The sequence below is a fragment of the Gymnogyps californianus genome, chromosome 19 (assembly GCF_018139145.2).
Source record: "Gymnogyps californianus isolate 813 chromosome 19, ASM1813914v2, whole genome shotgun sequence".
Classification (NCBI taxonomy): Eukaryota; Metazoa; Chordata; class Aves; order Accipitriformes; family Cathartidae; genus Gymnogyps; species Gymnogyps californianus.
The window spans coordinates 7,554,578-7,575,219 of record NC_059489.1 but is presented as its reverse complement, the minus strand read 5'-3'; the positions used below and the strand labels follow the sequence as shown (position 1 = coordinate 7,575,219).

Genomic DNA, 20,642 nt, shown 5'->3' with positions numbered 1-20,642 from the left:
TGTACTCTGGAGTTGCGCCATCACATGCTCTGAGGCAACTTCAAGGCTGGCACGGGCCAGGCTACCTACCAGCATGGTGGTAAGTGTGAGGGAGCAGGGCCTCAGCGGGGATGGCCAAGTCGAGTGCCAGGGATGGGCGTTGGTGGCCCGATGGTACTTGAGGTGATGTCCTCAGAGGCGGCTTTGGGGGCAAGGTGGGGCATGAAGGGGTGCTTGTCGAGGAAGGGCGATGGTGGGGCCGCCCCCCTCGCCTGGGTTCTCCTCACAGCGCGGCCTCCCCTCACAAGGGAAACGCCACCGAGACTTTTGTCTCACCTCGTGTGGCTAAGCCAATCACAGCTCACGTGATAGGAGTGACAGGCTTCCCGCCAATCATCAACAAAGGGCGCCACCGCCCAGGCACAGCCAATCACCGTAGAGCAGACGTATTGCTTCACCAATGAGCTTTTACGGATGAGGCAAGGCGCCTCAGAATAGACGGTGAGGCGGGCCAAAGGGCAGAGTGGCAGGGCGCGGTCGAATAGGAGCTCGGGATTGGGTTTGAACCGTCGAATGAGCGGGCCGCTGAGGGGCGGGCCTTAAGGTGGGTATAAAAGGCACGGCCGGTGCGGGCGGCGGCTGCAGTTGTCACCGGCAGCAGCAGGGCAGGGCAGGGAGGGGGGCGTGCTCCGTTCCCGGGACCGTCACTCCCCGCTGGCCTCTCAACGGAGCCCTTTCCCCTTCGTCCATCTCCTCCGTCCCTGCCGCCATGACCACCACGACCACCTTTTCGGGCATGGACCCCAGTGGCAGGAACAGCTCCAGGTCCGGCGGGAGCTCGGGGACCGTTGGGACCACTAGGGCGGCGGGGCTGAGGGCGCTCGCGGCGGGGCCGTCACTCCCCCTCGCCTCAGGGCCTGGGGGCCCGGCCGGGCCCGGAGCGGGCTGCCCGGAGCGGCTCTGAGGGGGGTGGCGGGACGCGAGGCGCGGCGCGATGCGATGCTGGGGCCGAGGGGAGCGGCGGGCGCCGGCCGGGTCGGGGCTCGGCGTGTGGGGTTTTTCCTCGCCGTTTCCCGGCCGCGGCGGGCGGGTCGGCAGGAGGCGGAGGCGGCCGCACCCACCCGGGGGTAGCAGGCTGCCTGTCGGCTCGGGGAGTCAGCTGCGCTGACGGGGAAGGGGGGGCTGGGGGCCAGGCCGTGGCCGTGCCCTGCCGCAGCTGCCCGGGGGAGGAGGGGGTGTGTGTGTGGAAGCTGCAGGGGTGGGAGCTGGCGAGACCCACCTCGGGCTGCTCGGGTGTGCCTGTGCGTCCCTGCCTCTTCCTAACAAAGAGGGGAGGCGACTCCCTGCCTCGCTGCGCGGCCACGCAGCCACATCGCGGGGGCGGGGGGGGGGGGGGGCACACACACGACACTGCACCCCTGCTCCTCTGCCCGCCGCCTTCCCCTCCCTGCGGCTGCTAAGACCGTCCTTACCCCTTGGCCTGGCGGAGCAGCCCCGGAGGCTGCCGCGGTCTGGGTGGGGCCGAGCGGGCTCTATTGTCTGCTCTCCCCGGCCTCCCCACCTGCCCGCTTCGGCGGGAGCCCGCGGGTCGGCCGGTGTCGCGCCCGGCTCTTAGCTCGGTCCTCGCACGCCGCTGCGCTTGGCGGCCGGCCGGCCGGCACCTCGCCCTGGCCGGGGTGGCCGTTTTGTTGAGCTGCTGCTGCTGCTGCTTGAGCGTCGGCTCGCAGGGAGCATGCTCGGGGGTGGGGGGCGCCCCTTCCCCGGCTCCGACCCTGCGGCGGGGCCTCAGCCGGGTTCCCGGGGGGCAAACGGGGGCTGGGGAGCTGCGGCTGGGAAGGGGGGGTGGGGGGGGAAGCCGTAGCCTGTCTCGAAACAAAGAAAACTTGGCAGGTACGTCTGGAAGAGATGCACGGCACTTTGTCGGGCACCCACGTTTCTGCAGGAGTAACAGCTGGCTTGGAGAGGATCGTGTTGGTTTTTCAAGCTATCATGTCTTTTTTCTGTAAGGTTTTGGCCTGACAAAGCAGATGCTTCCTGTTTGCTTTTAGCTGTTTGGGGTACATTTTAAAACAAAGCAAAAAAACCCCTAAACCCTTTACAAGAGTGCTTCCTGGATGGAGCTGTGGATGAATTTTCAGTATACATCACTGGGTATCAGGTGCAATTCTGAGAGCGGTTCATTGCTTGAAGTGTTAAATGTGGCTTTCATGAAGCATGTTACAACATCTCGAGGCTGTGAGAGGCTTCTAATAAAAATCTGTCAACCTTTAGCTGAGGTTGGCAAGAGGGATTATTCCTTTCTAACAGTTTGAGTGATGGCTTTTTTCCTTCAATTGCCTCTTCTGTTCATTTCATTAAGACTGTCAGTGGAAACTGTTGTGCCGTTAAGAGAGTGCTGGTTTCACTGCTCTGGTAAAATGAAGGTGATCTAAGATGTGGGAACAAGCCCTCCTTTGAACAGACTGTTCTTCAAATCAGCAAGTGCAACAGATGTAACTAAGAAAATAAACCTTCTACACGGGGACAACTGGAAAAAAAGATAAGGGAGCGATTCAAGACTATGGTACCATATCTCTTAATTCAGAAGGGAGACAAAGCAAGTCGTAAAAATGTTCTTGGATTCTTAAAACACTGCAATCTCCTGGGATCCTCCCATTAGCAGCTGACAATTAGTAATTAGAACTTTGGAGAAGAATTTTGTAAGGAAAAGTAGTTTGCTAGTTAAGTAACACTAAATATCCACGCCACACACCTTTGTGAATTTTTTCTTGCCATTGTGGTGGTTGAGCTCTGTAGGCTGGAGAAGTGGTTTCATGTTGTATCTGGAATGTAATAGGCACTAAGTCTCAAAAGATCTGAATGCTCTTACCAATGGTGATGACATTGTAAAATCAGACATGTTCTTTGTGTTCAGTTCCTAGGTTTGGTGCATTAACAAGCTGTGTACTGTCTTCTGTTGCGAAGTTCTAACTTTAATTTATTAAATTATTTGTAAAGAAGAGGAAGTGTGCACCATCCCGAGCTTATTCTGGTCTTCATTTCAGAGCACTGGATGTCTTGAAAGCCCAGTTCCGTTGGTGTACTCGCATCTCTCTGGGGCTTGTGACAGTTCTCATATGGCCTTATACATTTTTATTCTCCTGGCTTTTGTCTGGCTTCTCTAGCTAACGCAGCCTTGAAAAGATCTTATGCTTAAGAAAATAGGATCTGAAGGAATTTACATTTAAAGATTTATTTTGCTGCTGCTGTTAATTTTGGTTGATTTCTGCAAGTTGGAAAGCAGACCACAGTATAGCTCATGAAGTACCGAGCAGGCTTCTTTTGTGTCTGTCTAATAGAAGATTGTTAGATTTAGGTTATGTATCTGGAGCTTGTCTCTCCTAGTAATAGTCTAACTTAAAACTGTTTAATTGCACCTTTTAAGTCTAGTCCAGTGGCATGCTGCAGACTTGAGGGTTTTTCTGATGAAACAAATCTAGGTAAAGGCTGCAGCCCCCAGTCATCAGTGATGCAACCGGTACTTTGGCTCATATGCCAAACTTTAGTCTTTGCTGTACTGCCAGTTTGAAGATTAATGTTAGCCTTCACAGGGTTGTCTTAAAAAAGCTGGAATTTGACATGCCCACATACTTTTTTTTGTTTTTAAATTGGCTGAAACTGAAGACTGGTAGCAACAGCTCTTATTGACACTGAATGAAGCAAGGGCACAAGTAGAGTGCAGGAGTATTTTATTTTTATAAGTGTCGCTAAAGAGAAAAGTAGTGGAGATACAGTGCCTGGATTGAATGCTGGCAGGCAGCTTGCCTTTATAGTTCAGATTATGCACTGAAGACGTGACAGTCTGTGTCATTTGTTAAAAGCCAATGCGTAATACAGTCATCTCGCGTAGTTTCTGTTTGGACAGAATTTAACCTGTATGACTGCCCATTACAAGAGCCAACAATGATCTCTTGGCTTATTAGTCTTGTTTTATATGTTGGAGTGCAGCTTAGTAATGGTAATGGTACACACAAGGTTGTAAAGCTGACTCTCTCTCCAGAGTCCTGCGTCCTCCTGGTGGTGGGTCCAACTTTTCCTTGGGTTTTGACGAACCAAAAGAACAACCTGTGCGAAGGAACAAAATGGCATCCAGCATCTTTGGAACTCCTGAAGAAAACCCACCTTCCTGGGCTAAATCATCGGGTAAGAACGTAGTGCTGTGTTTCCAGATCTGCTGATGTGCATGAATTCATTTTTTGTATCAGCCTGAAGCTGCCGGTGGCTCAGTGTGGAAACCAGAGTTCACTTCCTGCTTGGTAGTTTAGGGCTATAAATGATGTCTACTTGCATGGGATTTTTTACTTCTCATTTTAAATTGCTTCCAGAGGGTTTTTTTTTTATGCAAGTCTTGGGCATAGATGTTGCAAGCAGAGAATTGTATTTTGGATGCAATTTCTCCAAGTTAATCAAGTCACAGTAAGGTGAACTTGTGTCTTAGTATTTGGAGTAGCACTGATTGGTCTTGATTATTCAGAAGAAGTTTAGCTTTGTGTTGTACTTGCAGCTGGGATTAAGCTTCCATTTCTGCAGAGCACTGCCAGTATGGATGGCCTTGGACCCTAGTTTCCATCTGTTCAAATGACACCCTCAACTGCATGAGATGCTGTTGTAAGACAGTAATTTGTGAGTTATTATCTAAATGACCAGGACTTCTTAGAATGGTGAAGCTTGAATCTTAAAAAACCAAACAAAACCGCCCAAAACACCCAACCCCCCCAAACCCCTGACTATTTATGATCTGCTTTCCCAGTAAGTTTATCTTGCAACCTGATTAGAATGAATATCTGCTTGTAGGGACTAAGCCAGGTGAAATCAGAGACGACTGTGAATCATCTGGACCACAAAGAAGAAACTCAACTGATGCAAACTGTGGAGACTTTGTAGATCCCAAGGTCAGTACATTAACTATGAAGAGCCTGATAATGGGACAATTCATGCTTTGTGTGTGATTGCTTTATCACCGATATTCACACAATTGGAAGCATTGTAGGATTTGAAGCCTTATTGTCAAATCTGTTATTTTCCTGAAGGTTCTCTTTTCTACGTGATAGTCTTACAGTATGTTGATGATGGGCTGCATTTTTCTAAAAGGACCACTTTCTAGAGCTCTTAACTCTTCTTATTGATGAGACAGTAGTGAAGTGGTGTGAAGTCTAGCTTCAGCTGTGTGTGTAATTGTGTTTTAACAGATTTTACAAACCATAGTTACCTACAACAAACTCTGTGTGGATCTGACAAAGGACTTGGTTTCACATCCCAACAAGTACTTACCTCAGTAGCATGAAGGCCTGTTACTGTCTTTAATAATATCATCAGCTGTGTTACTTTCTATATAAACTGTCTACTTGGTAGCAATATGCAGCATGATTTGTAGTGTAAACGTGGGATTTGCTAGATGATTACATTAAATGGGAGAAACAGGATGAAGAGTTGTAATTCCTCTGAACTTAGAAAAACAGGAACCTAGGGTAGACTGCACTTAAATAAACAAATTCTAGAGGAAAAAAAGAAACCTTGTTCCTTAAAGCTCTCCAGCTTTAGGTTTTCTGAAAAGAACTGGGTAGGTAAATTGTTGATATCAAATGTTGTGGCAGATACCTTTTGCCTCATGGGTTATAAACAGCAAGTTTTAGTTTGATAATTGGCATCGATCTTCACAACCCATTTTTGTTATTAATAGATGCTTTGAGCCACAAAACTGTTCTTTGTTGCAGAAAACATCTTGTTCCAATTTAGCAAATATAAGTGACATCAAATTTATAGCTGCTACCACAGAAAACCAAAATAAACTGTTTAGTCTAATTCTATTTTCTACTTAATTGTAGTAAATACTATGGTTCTCAGCTTTGCAAACAGATTCTTCCAATGCGGAATACTTTAATTTTATGCAGTATTTACAGCTACAAACAGCAGAAGCTGGAGCTAGTGTACTGTAGCCCAGTCTGAGATTTAAGGCGATATATTTGTGTGAGTTTCTGTGCATTTATATCCTGATGACTGCAGTTTCACTATGTAATTAACAATGTTAAATCTATAAAAGTTGATAAAACGTCATGCCATTGAGGAGCCTTGGCTGCTGCTGGAAGACTTTCTGTATCTTTGTGTCAAATTGCTGCCTGTGAACAGCTTCAGTATGAAAAGACTGTTTAGCTGTTTATGTGGTGAAGTAAACTTTATCAGTAACATTGCAAAAAACTGATCTGTATTTCACAAATGAAGTTAAATATCCTGGATAGAACAGCTCTTGGCCTTGCTAACAGATAAAAGTTTGGTGTTGGAAAGAGTCGCTGAGTAGAAAGGACAGGACACTGAACTATTGCTAATTGCTTACAGTACAACTTTCTTGTCACTACTGCTCAGCAGTTACAATGTTCTGGTTACTGTCAATGCTGCCTAATGTAGGATGCTGTGTATAATAAAGTATTCTTGCCCACCTGCGTCCTTCACGGTGTGGGAATAACAAGTATGCTACATGTTACAGGTCGTCAGGATTACTTCAGTAGTATCTGTCTATTTAAACTTCTAGAAGTATGCTAGGTAAACAGCTGATGAAATTGTATTAGTCAGTCCGTAAGAATTGGTGCTTACAAACCCATAATAATCTGCAGAAATATGTATGCAGAACCAAGCATGCCACTCTGATATCTGTCCCTAAGAGCCCGTTGCCGCTCTAAAAGCGCTTCGTTGGGTCTGTCACTCAGAAAGTGTTGCTAGATAGAGCAGTGTGCCCAGCCACCATGGTCATAACGTGGATTATTGAGTACCCTCTCGATGGAAGGGGAAAATACATTGTGAAGTGTGGAATATAATGTGTTTCTCTCTCTTCTAGGGAGGAGACGGTGGTGGTGAAACTTCTGGTGAGTAACTCCTTTGGACTCTGCCAGTAAAAGCCTTTTGCAGTTAGGTGCTTTTGAAATAGAAGAGGATATAGGATGTATAAATGGTCATGTATTAGGAGAGAGACAGCTTGGGGTTGTCCCTTGAATCCATCGAATCAATAAAGTGACCTGACTACTTCAGTGGAAGTGTGGATATGGAATGGAATGGCGAAGTGCCTGTTAGTCATCAGCTTAAAAATGAGAACAGTCCTGTTCATTTATCATGCCAGCAGCAGTTGGTGTCAAGATTTGTTTAAGTACTAGAAGGCAAGGTGGATACCATCTTGCAAAAAGTTCAATGATTGAAAGACTGTACTGCTGTTATAGTAGCTTATAATTAAATAGTACAGTCAACTTACTTGATTTTAGTTTAGCAATTTACTTCTTTCTGTTGTCTTCTCATACAGCAAACACTACATTCACAGAAATAATCAAAACCAGCTACTGCATCTGAAAGTGTCTGCATTAACTAGCTTTTAAGTTCCTGTCGCTTTTTAAATGCTGATTTTTGCCAAGGAAGTTCATATGCATACTGCAAATTTCATGTAAACAGAGGCATTTCCCCTAGCAGCATGCATGTTAACCTTGAAGTGTTTTTTCTAGCTCTAAGGCTGGAAATCTCTCCTTTGTAAGATTCACCTTAAGAATAGCTTACTTCCTGATGAGAGGAATGTGTATATTGACTGCGTGCTTTCTAAGTGCTACTTTCAACACCTAAGAGTTGTGGGAGATCACTAAAGCCATTAGCAGTTCCATGTCCTGAAAAGACTTCTGCTGGGAGGGTGAGAGTTTTTCCAGAATGTTTTTGACTACCTCTGAGTGGCATCTCTGCTGAAAATAAGTCTTGCTTCTTTAGCAGGCTGCTTCTAATCAAACTATACAGGCTGCTTTAGTATTTCTTTCCCACGTCTGTCTGATCTTAATTAGCACTGTAGGCATCTAGAGTTTATGTCTCGAGTAGGAGGATGTGGTTTGATAATAGAATTAAACTGATCTAAGGGCTCCGCTGCTTCTGGTATTTGTTTAAACCAGCTCACCGTGGGGTCAGATGAGAGCCTGCAAGAAGAGACGGGTTGGGAGGGAAGCAGAAATAGGGCTGCTTGGGTTAGCAACAGCTGACTGAAACTTTGAGTACAAAGTGATATTCATGACTCTTAGAAAAAGTTCACATTTTCACAGGTGTCATATTTGTTGGCTTTTGGTTTGTTTCTGGTAGGTGACAGTGAAAGAAGTTCTTATGAAGGACGAAGTAAATGTGTGCTGGGAGGTGGTTTAAAAAAAAAAAGTGTTACTGGAAAGTAACTGGGGTTGTTTACTGTTGTGGTGCCACATGACTAAATAATAAATTTTTGAAGATGGTCAAGATGAAATAAAAATGACAGGCAAAGGTTTGAATGTTTAAACTTCCACTGATGGTACTTAGGAAGGAGTAGAAAGTTAATTCTTCCTGGAAATGGTGTCTGTGGCAGATACCTGAGAATCTTGATGGATTGTTAAATTAATTTCTACCATTGATAGCTTTGGGTATCATAGCTTAATGGAGCAGAGTCTTGTTGAGCTAGCTGTGTCACTCCACCACTTGATATTCCTGCTGTGTGAGATGGCAGACATGAGCTGGTGAACATCCCACCTGTCGTATATGTGATTATTGTACTCGATGTTGTAGAGCTGTCTCTGGGGTTTGAAAGGGGCTGAATGAATACACCTCCAAGTAAAAACTGTCTGTTTACAAGTTCACAGCATAACTAGATTCTTAATAGGTTTCCATCATTAAAAAATGTTTTTTCTTTTGATTTTGGAAATTATTTTCTGTATGTAACTGATTATAAAACCCCAAGTAGGTGTCAGGTGGGGTATGCATATTTATTAATCACACCTGTCTAGGGGAAGAAAACTTGTTCCTTTTGCAGCAGTCGTCTTGCTTCCTGTTTGGAAGCTGTAGTTCCTTTCTGTGCATCAAAGTTTCCAATGGTTTGCAGGATACTCAGTAAAAAGCTGTTTTGGAGATTATGCCCTTTCTGATAAGGGAAGAACTTTAGCATTTGATCTGATCCTGTTGCGTTTACCACTTTAGTTATTGGGTTGGCAAACTTATCTATACCTTGATCATGTGGGAAGTACTAATGTGTATATCGGCTGGCTACGTAAGCCTCTAAATGTTACAGAAACTTCCCCCAAGGTCTCCTGTTACAGTAATTCTTGTTTCTTTTGTGATTCAGTTAGCACTGTGTACTTAATGAACGTGACTAGCTAAGGAGAACTAGACAGCACTCGATTGACTGTCACCAATGACCGACTTTACATGATACACAGGAAGGTGGAGTCTGGCATTTGGTGGACAGACCATCATCATGAGTACTGCACAGTACTCCGACTGTCTGCTGAAGGCACAGACAAGGGAGCATTCAGCGCTGTACGAACAGCGGGCATGGCCGCAGTTGTTCTCGGCTTGCTGAGTAAGCAGGCAGTGGTACGCATGAGCAACAGAAGCTTCAAGCTTAAAATTTCGCATTTGTTGAGATGTGCCTGTGGGTTAATGAATACAGCAGAGAATGAGTGGGTTTTCAGCGTTTCTGATAAAATTCTGCATCAAAGATTATTTAAAAAAAAAAAAAATCAACTGAGTTGCCACAGCGTTGGAGGAAAGCTGCTCCTGTGGATAGGAAGGTAGCTCAGTGGGTAGGGCTCAGTGATTGCTTTTCAGGTTGGAAAAATGAGCCATGGGAAGTGATGCTGGGGCTAGTTTTATTCAGTGCCTTCTTCCGTGACCTGGAAAAAGTAATGAACAGTGAAGTCTCCAATTTTGTTGGTGGTATTAGCTCTTTCAGGTAGTCAAATTGTGCTGATGGTGAGAAAATCTTACTGTCAGAAGGACTCAGCTAAATAAGGCAGGCAGGTAAAAAGGTGGCAGGATAATCTTTGTGTAAGTAAGTATAAAGTAATGCATCTAGGGGGGGAAAAATACCCAACACCTAAACTATGCCAGTCTTGTGTTCAGCTCTGTGCAGCGGTTAACTCCCAGTATCTGCCCTGAGTCTTATTACTGAAAGTTCCCTGAAATGTTTGGAGGCACCGGTGAAATACAGAATGTCATCAGGGAGGGAATGGGAAACAAGACATCATTTTGCCTCTGTAAACAATGATATACCCACATCTTGAATCATGTATACAGTCCTTGAAATGTAAAGACCGGAAGGTTGTAGTGGAGGTAAAGAAGGGGCAGAGAAAGGTAATGGGAAAGGTAAGGGGGTGCAGTCGCTGCCTTATGAGGAGAGACTAAACTGGCTGTGCCTTTCCAGTTTGAAGAGAAGGCTGGGGGAGAGGGAATACAATAAAGATTTAGTAAATCATGAAGGTGGTGGTTAACGTGAATGTGCAGCTATTCCCTGAATCCTACAAACCAAGAACTAGTGATCATTAGATGAAGCTAGGGGGTTTGTTAAAAACAGATGAAGTACATCTTTGCAGAGCTGGTGGTGAAGCTCCGCTCCCCTCATCCCCTCAAGTATCGGGGGGCTACCTGGTGCTGATTTGGGCCTTTGGCTCATAAGTGATTGTGTTAATCTATAAAAATGTGAGATGCTAATGTACTTGCTGTGCTCATTAATTAATTGTCAATGAAGCAGATACATTAGTTATTTGCTACGGTATCTAAAGTGCTTCCTGTGAAGAATTCCTACTGTGTCCTGTCTTCACTTGTGGTTGTTCAGAAGTATTTAAAATAGATTAAACTGTCATGTGCTTTCCAGGGAATGTACGATCAGAGCCTACCCATGCATGGCTATTCCCTAGTCTGTTCCCTGTGAAGCCTCAGAAGTGTCTGTCAGATCCTCTTCCCTCTAGTTGTGAAATTGGGAATGTAGTTTAAATCTGAGCTCTTGCTTACAAGTACTGGTGCTTCTGTGACTTGGTTTCCAGCACCTGCTCAGACTTGAGTTACAATTGTCAGTCATATGCTGACTAATAATATGTACAAGAGTTAAGACTTAAACTGCTTGTCATGGGGAAAAAAAAAAAAAAATTGCTGAGGTCCCCTAATAGCAGCTGCGTGAACGTGGCTTTTGAATGCCTGAAACTGAACTGTAAGGCATCAGAGTTCATCTGAAAAACACTTCAGAGGGCTGAAGTCTGTCCTACCAGCAGGTTACAGCAGCACTCTGAGTGTGTACACCTGGAGAAAACTTACAGGAGTTGATCTTCTGTCTAAGCCAGCGAAACATCTGGCTTTTATCATCCACATCAAACACTTTAAAAGCTTCTTTTCTTCTAGAAAACACTGAGGCTGATGTAGAAGCTGCCCCAGGTCAGAATGAAGAAAAATCCCTGCCTGCTGCACCTGTTCCTAGCCCCGTAGCACCAGCACCTGCACCGTCCAGGAGAAATCCACCCGGTGGCAAGTCCAGCCTAGTCCTCGGTTAAACCTTTCCCTTCCTGACTGTTTTGAACTCGTGTCTGTTTCTTTCCCCCATGCTTGTGAACTGCACAACTTGAGCCTGACTGTACATCTCGAATTTCTTTCATTAAAAAGAAGCACTTTATGTACTCCATCTTTTTTTGAGATCAAGGTTTTTTTCCACTTCTGTCCTGTGTTTCCCCCAGATCTACTGGAAGTGACATGAGTGTTTTCTAGTGATAGACTTGAGGGAAAGTTTTATGAAGTATAGTAATGTAATTCAAAGGAAAGTAGATTGGTTCTAAGTGTGCTTAGAGGGTTTTTGTACTGAGATTTTTTTAGAACCCCTTAGCTTTACAAGGGTCTAGAATCCTGGTTAAACAGGCCAGCAAACAATCAGCAAGAGCAGTCCCTTCCTCCACACGTGGGATTTGGGGATCTAAATGGCTTCATTGACTGCATGTGGTAAATGCCTTGAGCCCTGCTGTGCCATATAAATCATAAAGTGGTTAGTGTACACCATGCTGCCTTTAAAAACAAAAATTTAAAAATCTTGATACTGGACTACTATGAAGCAGGGTATGTGCCAAATAGAGGGCTGATGACCAGAGCCACCTGGCCTAATGCTAGGAGGGGATTTATTCAGACTTTATACAGTAAAGGTGGAGTGGATCATATAAATAAATAAAAATTACAGGGCATTTTTTTTACAACTGACTCAATGCTGTGCATGATCATGCTGGTGCTTGACCATGAGGTGAAAATCTCATCCTTTAAAGTGTGTGTTGTAATTTCACGAAGCTGGACTGTTGCTTAAAAGTAAATAATATAGAAATTTTGAAGCAGTGTTTCCTGTGTGGGTTTTATTTCATGGGTTTGGTTTTGCTTTGTTCTCAGTTGTCCTTGTCTCAGCCAACCTGCCCTACTCTAATAGAGGTGGAATGCAGCAGAGGAGGAGAGTTCTTACACCCGGCTTGAGGGCACCATCAGTGCCATCTTCCCCTGAAGAGAGTGGCTGACTTGCCTCTTCATTTTTATCTTCTAGATCAGAGAAGTGTGGAATATGGCTTGATATATAGAATCTGTTTTATCCAAAATACTTTTTTCTCTCAAGAAAATAGAAGAAAGTCTATTCTCACCAAAAAAAAAAAAAAAAAAAAAGACCCTAACAAGGGAGGGGGTGGAAGGGAGACCAAACCATGAAGTTCTCTGCTGTCCTGGAGGGGACCTGCTGCACTATAAGCCAAAGCAGTGGATTTGTGCAGAACCAGTGTGCCTGCTGGCGAGAGTGTGCCTTTTCCACTCTCCTCCTGGAAGAACCAGTGCCTAAAAATACCCTGGCTTTCCAAATCAGTTTTGGAGAAGCCCTAGCCTTAGGTGCTTAACGTATAGAACTGGATTTGCTCTAACGTACTCCTCCTCTCCTCCATCTGGGGGTGGCATTCCTTACAGCTGATAGGAAATGCGGTATGGCTACCGGCTAGCATGTAAATCGTGCCTGCCTGTTTTCTGGCCTCGGAGGAGGAAAATAATCAAATTGTATTTCCTTTGCAAGCCCCACAACCAGTGGAACTTGTTAATGCTTGCTGAGACTTTGGCCGAGCGAAGCTGCCTTTCCCTCCGCCCTTCTCTTTGTCTCGGTTGGAGCATGGCAGCCGCGGCCGCGCTTCGCTGCAGAGGTGCTGAGCAGCGTGAGCAGGCTCTTGCTCGCTCTTTTCACCCTCGGCAAGTAAGCCCGGTTACCGGTAGAGCCCACCCGTGTTCCCCCGCGGGTGTTGGGCGAGGGGATCCCCACCGAGGAGCGCCTTCCCCGGCTGCGCCGCCCATGCTCATGCATATTCATACGGGGAAGGCCCGCCCCGCTCTCGCGTGTGTTGGCGGGGCCGGGGTACCGGGCACCGGGCGCGGGCGGCGGCATGGGCGGCAGGGCCGGTCCGCTGCGGGTGCTGGTGGACATGGACGGCGTCCTGGCCGACTTCGAGGGTGCCGTGCTGCGGGGCTTCGGTGCCCGCTTCCCCGGGGAGCCGCGGGTGGAGCTGGCGGCGCGGAGGGGCTTCTCGGTGCGGGAGCAGTACCGCTGCCTGCGGGAGGACCTGGGGGTGAGCGCGGCGGGCAGGGCGGGCAGGGGCCGGTTGCAGAGGAGGGTTTGCAGCGAGCGGGAAGCGCTGCGGCGTGGCTGGAAAATGGGGATGTTGCGCCTTGCTCGAAAAGCTCTCCCTCCCTTCCCTCTCTTGCCTTGTGCCCTGCTGTGAGCAAAGGAAATCTCCTCTTCCTACCGACCGTGGATATGCAAAGCAGAGGGGAGGGTTGGGGTTTTTTTTAAGAGGGTGCTACAAAGGGTTGTTTCATGCTAGCAGCCTTGATTTGTATAGTAATAATTAGTGACTTCTTCCAGGAGGATTGCCAGCCCTTTACAAAGAGATGTGTGTGGGGGAATTGGCAATGAGTGATTCTGTCATAAAAATAACTGGATGAAACTGTTTGCTGAACCATCTTCGGCTTGTTCTTTACCTACTCGTGAACTGCTCTTGCTATGCAGCAGTAGTAATAACTTACCTAAAGCTCTCTTGAGCACTCTGCTGCTGTTAATGTAGCTCCATAGCAGGACAAGAAATATAAATATTATATATGGGTTTGTACAGCTAATAAAACCCTGTATCTGTATCATTCCCTCTGCATGCTCCGACAAGCAAAGTGCACGGTAGGTAAGCGATCTGGAACAGTATGTAAAAAGCTGGTGGTACACCCTATATCCATGCAAATTGTTGCTATTTTTAATGTTTGCTAATGACTGAATGAGTATCAGACATTTGCAAGGCAAAATTAAAAATAATGTGAATCCAGACTTCACACTTCCTTCTGGTTACCACAGGACAGTCAGGGACTCTGTAAGAAAACTGAATGGATGCCGATCCAGGCTGTGCCATACACTTTCCCTGAGAAGTTCATTGTTAATTTTAAGCCCCTCTACTGAGCCTGTAGGTCTTTTTTCTGCTAAGAAGTGACAACTCACACTCATTTCCCTCCTGTTCCATAGCGAGGTACAGGCTCCTGCACCAGTGTGATGGACGGGAGTGCTGGGTCCAGGCAGCATTTCCACAGGCTCCAAACTGACTGGGCTCTCATCGATGACTATTGATGCTCAAAACTTCCTGGAACTAGGAACTTGTAAATATAGGGAGTAGGCATGATTTGTTTATCATTTTATATAAACAAACATGATTTATTGCTTAAGCGAGTATTCCTTAAGTGAATCCCATTTAGATATACTGGGACAAAAAAATTGCAGGTAATTTAAGGGGTCATGGCTTTTTATTTGTTCTTATTTGGAAGGTCTACAATCTGATCCGTCTTGAAGGCTGTGTTCTGTTCCATTTCTGGCATTCCCATTCCCTAATTTGGCTCATGCTCATCCTGTTCCTTCCCAGACCTTAGGTGTGTCAGTGAAATAACCAGGTAACTGGTTTGAATCCCACACAGATCAGCAGTGGCAGAAAGCTCTTATCTTACCGTTCGTTATTAGCCTGGCTTCCTAAGGAAATTAGGTTTATGTAGTTGTATGTCTGTCTCCCTCGTCAGTAACTTCTGGATCTCTGGGCTCGTTTAGGTACATTTGACAGAACAATAAAGTTTTAAAGATTTGATGCTCCTACAGGTTTTATGTAAATACCACAGCTGGTTAAAAATAGAGACCTTCTTATTTCTGCCACGGCGGTACAGGGCGTCTGGGATGCAGGAGAATCCCTGCAGGAGAAGGTCTCTCCTTGCCCCCAGCTGCAGGAAAAGCTTTGGCAGGAACCGGCAGCCCAGACACCAAGAGCAGCTTGTCCGTCCTGTGCCAGGGGTGCACGGGGGTCTGCGGGGCCGTCTGTCCATGCAGAGAAACCAAATCTGCAGTTTGTCAGCTGTTGGAAGGAGTGGGATCAGCCTGACACCGAGCGCTTTGTGGCAGGCGTCTGCTGTGTCCGTCCAGGAACAGCCAGTGCGTTAAGATACTATCGTGAGAGGGGGTGTGGGAAGTACGGTGATGATGATTTCTCATTGCCCTCTTACTAAGTGTTGATGCTTTGTTAGTGCTCAGCAGCTGCCTCTTGAAACGTGAACCATTACTTTGCTTTTTCTTTCTTTTTTGATCGTAAGTCGATCATTCATTTCACATTGTAAATCCATTTAATTTACAAAGTATTTTGCTCAAGACTTTCTTTACTGTACTTGCCTATCTGGCCTCCTGTGTGTGTAGCAAGTTCGTCAATGGGGATTTATCTCCCAAGCGTTTAGGATGTGTTACCTGGCCCCAGACAGTTTCAAAAAAGGATTCAACATCTCCAGTGATGGCAAAAATTTCTAAATTATTTTTAAGTATTGCAAATGGGAAAGCTTAGGGATAGATGTAATTCCTCCAGTTTTGTATCCAAGTTGTTATCTTGCTAATGGAAGTTAGAAGGAAACGTTCAGCAATGATGGTGTGAGAATGAGGAAAGAAAATTGTTTTACTTTCTTTTTCTAGTTGCTTTTGGGGGGGGGGAGAAATGGCTTTTGGTTCTAAGAGTCATCAAATCAAATTTCTTTCTCTAGCAAAGCCAGACTTTTTTGTGACGTGGTGGAAACGTGCCAGTTTCTGGTGTCTTGCTGTAGGATAAAAGCTTTCAGACACAAGCCCTGATTCTGTAATTGGATCTCCTTGGGAAGAGCTCCAGGGAATTGTTGCTGAGATCAGTGAGGCTTTGCATGGAAACGGAGATCTGGGCAGATCTGATTGCCACGTCTTCACCTAGACTCGTTAACCTCTTCTGATTTGCATGTGAAATCAGGCAGTGCTTCCAAATTTTTGGCTGTTGAGTATTTGTAAATTATGACAGCTGAGTGAGCACCATGATCTGGGAGACTTGTTTAATGCTGACTCCTCATTGCTGCTTAATTGAAATGTTTTTTATGTTGATGTTCCACTGGTGATACAGAGCAAGGAGACCGTCAGCTGGACTATAAAGCAATCTTGTACAATTTCTAAGCAAAGGCTGCCAATCTGCCTTTGAAGAATACTTACCGAGAACTAAGTTTTCCAAATTGTTTGGTGGCATGGGAACGTACGACTTTAATGCTTGCAGAAAAATGCTATCTTGACACCTCTGAAGTTCCTGTATGACCCCAGGGAAGGTAAGATTCGTGTGTCTTAGGGTAGAAGAGAGATTGGAAGCTTAACCTCTCTGTCTGAGAATGAAACTTAGGCCTGGAAGCGGACCTCAGCCCTTAACGCTGCTGGGATGGCGGCTGCCGCGGGTGCTTTGTGATGATGGGTTGTGTGATAAGGGGAGCCGTCTGCTGTGACCTGCACTGAAATGCTCTGATCTAACACAGGCCACTGAACAGTCACCAGGTAGCAATTTTTAAAATTAACTAACCAGAGTTGGATTCAAACCAGTAAACTTCCTAATAATAAAAGGTGCGAGAATGTCTTATCAGTAAATTATGCTGTGGTTTAACCCCAGCCAGCAACGAAGCACCACGCAGCCGCTTCCCCCTCCCGCCTCCCAGTGGGGTGGGGAGGAGGAAAAAAAAGTAAAACTCGTGGGTTGAGATAAGAACAGTTTAATAACTAAAGTAAAATAAAATACACTACTCAGAATAATAATAATAATGTAATAATAATAATTGTAATGAAAAGGAATATAACAAAAAAAAAAAAAAAACGCCCAAGAAAAGACAAGTGATGCACGATGCAATTGCTCACCACCTGCTGACCGATGCCCGAGCAGCGATCCGCGCCTCCTGGCCAACTCCCCCCTGTTTCTATACTGGGCATGACGTTCCATGGTATGGAATACCCCTTTGGCTAGTTCAGGTCAGCTGCCCCGGCCGTGCTCCCTCCCAGCTCCTTGCACACCTGCTTGCTGGCAGAGCATGGGAAACTGAAAAGTCCTTGGCTTAAGATAAGCGCTACTTAGCAAGAACTAAAACATCAGCGTGTTATCAACAGTATTCTCACAGTAAATCCCAAACACAGCCCTGTACCAGCTACTAAGAAGAAAGTTAACTCTGTCCCAGCCGAAACCAGGACATTTTAAAAAAAAAAAAAGGACTGGAAGGACAGTCCTACCTAGAGGCACAGGAATTGCCCTGGAAATACTACTTTTCCTTTTAGAGATTAAAGATGCCACTGTACTGTATCATATTAAATTCCTTTTACCTTTTTGCACCATTTTTGGCCAGTTTAGCCTGGGAAGACATTGCTCCTCCAGTAATCCTGTTTCTTTCCTACTTACTTAAAAATTATTCTAACTTTAGAGAGAACCTCCTTTCCCACTTGTTTATCATTAGTGACTTCTCTGATGCATGTGGCATCTCACGTGCATGTATGGAAGGTGGGTTTACCACCGAGAGCAGGTGCAGAGAGAAAAGGGATAAAGCTGTAGGTCCCTTAATCGCACTGCTCAGTCCACCGCTAAGGTTGTGTGCTCTGAGTCAGATGAGGGGAGCGGTAGGTGGGACCCACCCGTATCACCACCAAACCCAGCCCAGCCGGGGCTCGCCGGGGTGCACGGCTCAGTTCCCGAAGCCAAAGGTTCTTGGGGCAGCACAGGGATCCACCTCTGAATTTCCTGCTGCGGTCTCCCACTCTTTTGAGGAGACTTTGCACCAACATGTTACCACAGAGGAGCAGCTGTCCATGCTGAAGTCAAGATCTGCTCCTTTAACAACTGTTACTTTAGTGTGTGATTGAAAATCATAGAAAGCAGCAAAGAAACGTAGCTTCCTAGCTCTCCCGTCCTCTTCCTTTCCTCTTTTTGAGTTGTTCTGGTCTAAAAGGTTTAACCCCAAATGTGTGGGTGTGCTGACCTGGCTGCTCCGCTGGGGATGGTAGTTAGCGTGGTCACCATATTGTCCTTTTTGTTCTGAAGGAAAAGAGGGCTACTAGATAATACACGTGTCTGCCCACTCATCCCGGGTAAATTCCTGAGCCATAAGCAAATTTTAGTCAAATGTGACAGAGGAGCAGAAGCCTCAAGCTTGTTCCTTTGATTTTCACAAGAGTTAGTAGAGAGAGACCTGCTGGGAAGGGGTGAGGCGTGAGCTCTCCCTCTGTCAGACGTCAGCAAGTCAAGCTGTATGTAGATCAGTGCTGCGTTTGTGATGCTACTCATGGAGCTGCTTGTAGAAACAAAACCAGGTCAGGCTCAGCTCTGCCTCCTCACTCCAAACAAGCCACCAGAGAGTAACTCCTCATTCTTGTACGCCTGAGCTGGATTTTTCCTGGAACCCTAAAGGTGAGAAACTTTATAATCCACTCTTGGTGTGAAGCATCACCTCACTCCCTAAAGCGCCGGCCCTTTGATGGCTGTTACACACAGGGTAACTGGGCAACTGTTGTGCACAGAGCTCGGATAAAAGCACGGGCTTTGCTAATGGTCCTCCTGTCTCTTGCAGGCTAAGGTAGCCAGTGTCTATGAAGCGCCTGGCTTCTTTCTAGGGTTGGATCCAATTCCAGGAGCCCTTGAAGCCATGCAGGAGATGGTCCACATGCAGGAGTAAGGACACTTTGCACTCTGCAGCCCTTTCCCATTATCTTAAGCACTTTCCCCGACTGCTAATGAAGGCTGTTTCTTTTCAGCACCGAAGTCTTTATTTGCACAAGTCCTCTCCGGAAGTATGAGCACTGCATCGTGGAAAAGGTGGGAGAGAATTTATTTTACTGCTTTTAATGCTGCTTTTGCAAGGCCTTGCTATTTCATACCACCCGAGTCGGAGTCATTCATTAATAAAGACAGTAGCCGGCACAGGCTGCCAGGCTTCCCTGCGGTCCCTCTGTTCGAGGGGCAGCTGCCCAGACACGGTAATAGCGCAGGATGGGGAATCTCGGAGCGCCACGATGATGTCTTATTGCTGGGCACTGATGCCAGCCGTATTGCGGGGCACGTGAGCCCTGTGCTCTTGGAGCTGGCGTGTGACATTGCTGCTCCAGCTGTGTCAGCAGGTGATAGCGAAGGAACTGTTGTAGCGTGGTCCACAGGGATGGGATATTCCCAGGGGATTCCACACTGGAGAATCCTTAACCGACAAAACCTTATTCTGTCTAAATCCGGCACATGAGATAGTGTGTTTTATCCTGAAAGAGGCCAGTGCTGAGTTAAGAGGAGGCTATAGCGTTGGAATTAGTCCTGTTTGCCACTGGCACAAGAACGGAGGGGGACACCTTAATCACTGGAATGACTTAGATGGGCACAATCCACGTGCGCTGGGCAAGCAGCCAGCGCTGCTTGCAAACTTGACAACAATTAGGCACGGCAAACGCAGTGCTGACTGAAGGCCGTTAAAAGTACAGGTTAAATCAGTGTCCTGGGCCACAGCCAGTCTCTGCGGCGGGGATTTGTAGACACAGATGTAGGTTTACGGGGGAAAAATTGCTGTACTAGGGCTGATCTGACTTGAGCAATGTGCAAACCGAAAGTACGGCAGAATTTTCTCCTATCTTATTTCTTGCCTCCGCAGTATAAGTGGGTAGAAAAACATTTGGGACCTGAGTTTGTAGAGCGGATTATTCTAACCCGAGATAAGACCGTCGTATCTGCTGACTTGCTGTTTGATGACAAGGATACCATTAGAGGTTTGAAAAGCATTTGCATCGCTTGCTGTTAGCTGGGGAGGAAACCCCCCCCCGCCCCAGCTGACTCCGGCTTGCCCTCCCTTGCCCTCCTCAGGCGCAGAGCTGAACCCGAGCTGGGAGCACGTCCTCTTTACCTGCTGCCACAACAGGCACGTCCAGCTGCAGGCACCGCGCAGGCGGCTCCTGTCCTGGGCGGATGATTGGAAGGCCATCTTGGAAAGCAAGCGCAGAGAGTAATGCAAAAAGGGGATGCTGTGCTCTTCCCGCTGCCGGGGGAACGACCAGCTCATCCGCTGGCGGGGAAACCCATTGCAAGGACGCAGCGAGCACCGTCACCCGGGCAGGGGCACTACGGGGGTCAGTTATAATAAGAAATGAGCTGCCCTTGTTAGACATGCTGCAGAGCTGACTCCTCTCCGGGTTTCTGGAAGATTGCTCTGCATTCAGTTAGTTAATCTCTGTACGGTTTTGGCTGTTTGCTGTCGGTGAAGAGAAACTATAAAATACAAGCAGTTGTGGGTTGTTGTTTTTTTGTCTTGTGTGCGCGTGCTTTTAACCTCACTCCCGTTTGTTTTGGGCTGACTGAGGGCAGAGGGGAAGAAAAAAAAAAAAAAGAGGAAGAAGTACAGCTGTGAAACTTGAGCAGACACAGCGTGGGTGTCTGTCAGGGAGCGCTGTGCTCAACAGCCAAACTCTTTTAAATTTTATGTATTTAGCCACCCTGGCTTTTGGGTTGCTTTTTGCATCATTGGCT

General features: G+C 46.5%; 2 protein-coding genes across 3 annotated transcripts; both read left to right on the top strand.

Moving 5' to 3' along the window:
* The first annotated feature begins 658 nt into the window (after positions 1-658).
* On the top strand, positions 659-12,137 carry JPT1 (Jupiter microtubule associated homolog 1). The gene is made up of 5 exons (XM_050908353.1): positions 659-804; positions 4,019-4,161; positions 4,813-4,910; positions 6,848-6,875; positions 11,167-12,137. The coding sequence occupies exons 1-5, from the start codon at positions 749-751 to the stop codon at positions 11,313-11,315; spliced, it is 474 nt and encodes a 157-aa protein (XP_050764310.1). The 5' UTR covers positions 659-748; the 3' UTR covers positions 11,316-12,137.
* A 1,059-nt stretch (positions 12,138-13,196) lies between these two features.
* On the top strand, positions 13,197-20,387 carry NT5C (5', 3'-nucleotidase, cytosolic). Of its 2 annotated transcripts, XM_050908448.1 has the most exons (5): positions 13,197-13,388; positions 18,712-18,812; positions 18,896-18,956; positions 19,774-19,888; positions 19,983-20,387. In XM_050908448.1, the coding sequence occupies exons 1-5, from the start codon at positions 13,206-13,208 to the stop codon at positions 20,123-20,125; spliced, it is 603 nt and encodes a 200-aa protein (XP_050764405.1). In that variant the 5' UTR covers positions 13,197-13,205; the 3' UTR covers positions 20,126-20,387. The 2 variants fall into 2 exon arrangements, with proteins under 2 accessions (XP_050764405.1, XP_050764404.1); XM_050908447.1 differs by lacking the exon at positions 19,774-19,888 and having other exon boundaries at positions 13,206-13,388; positions 19,991-20,387.
* Positions 20,388-20,642: the final 255 nt, after the last annotated feature.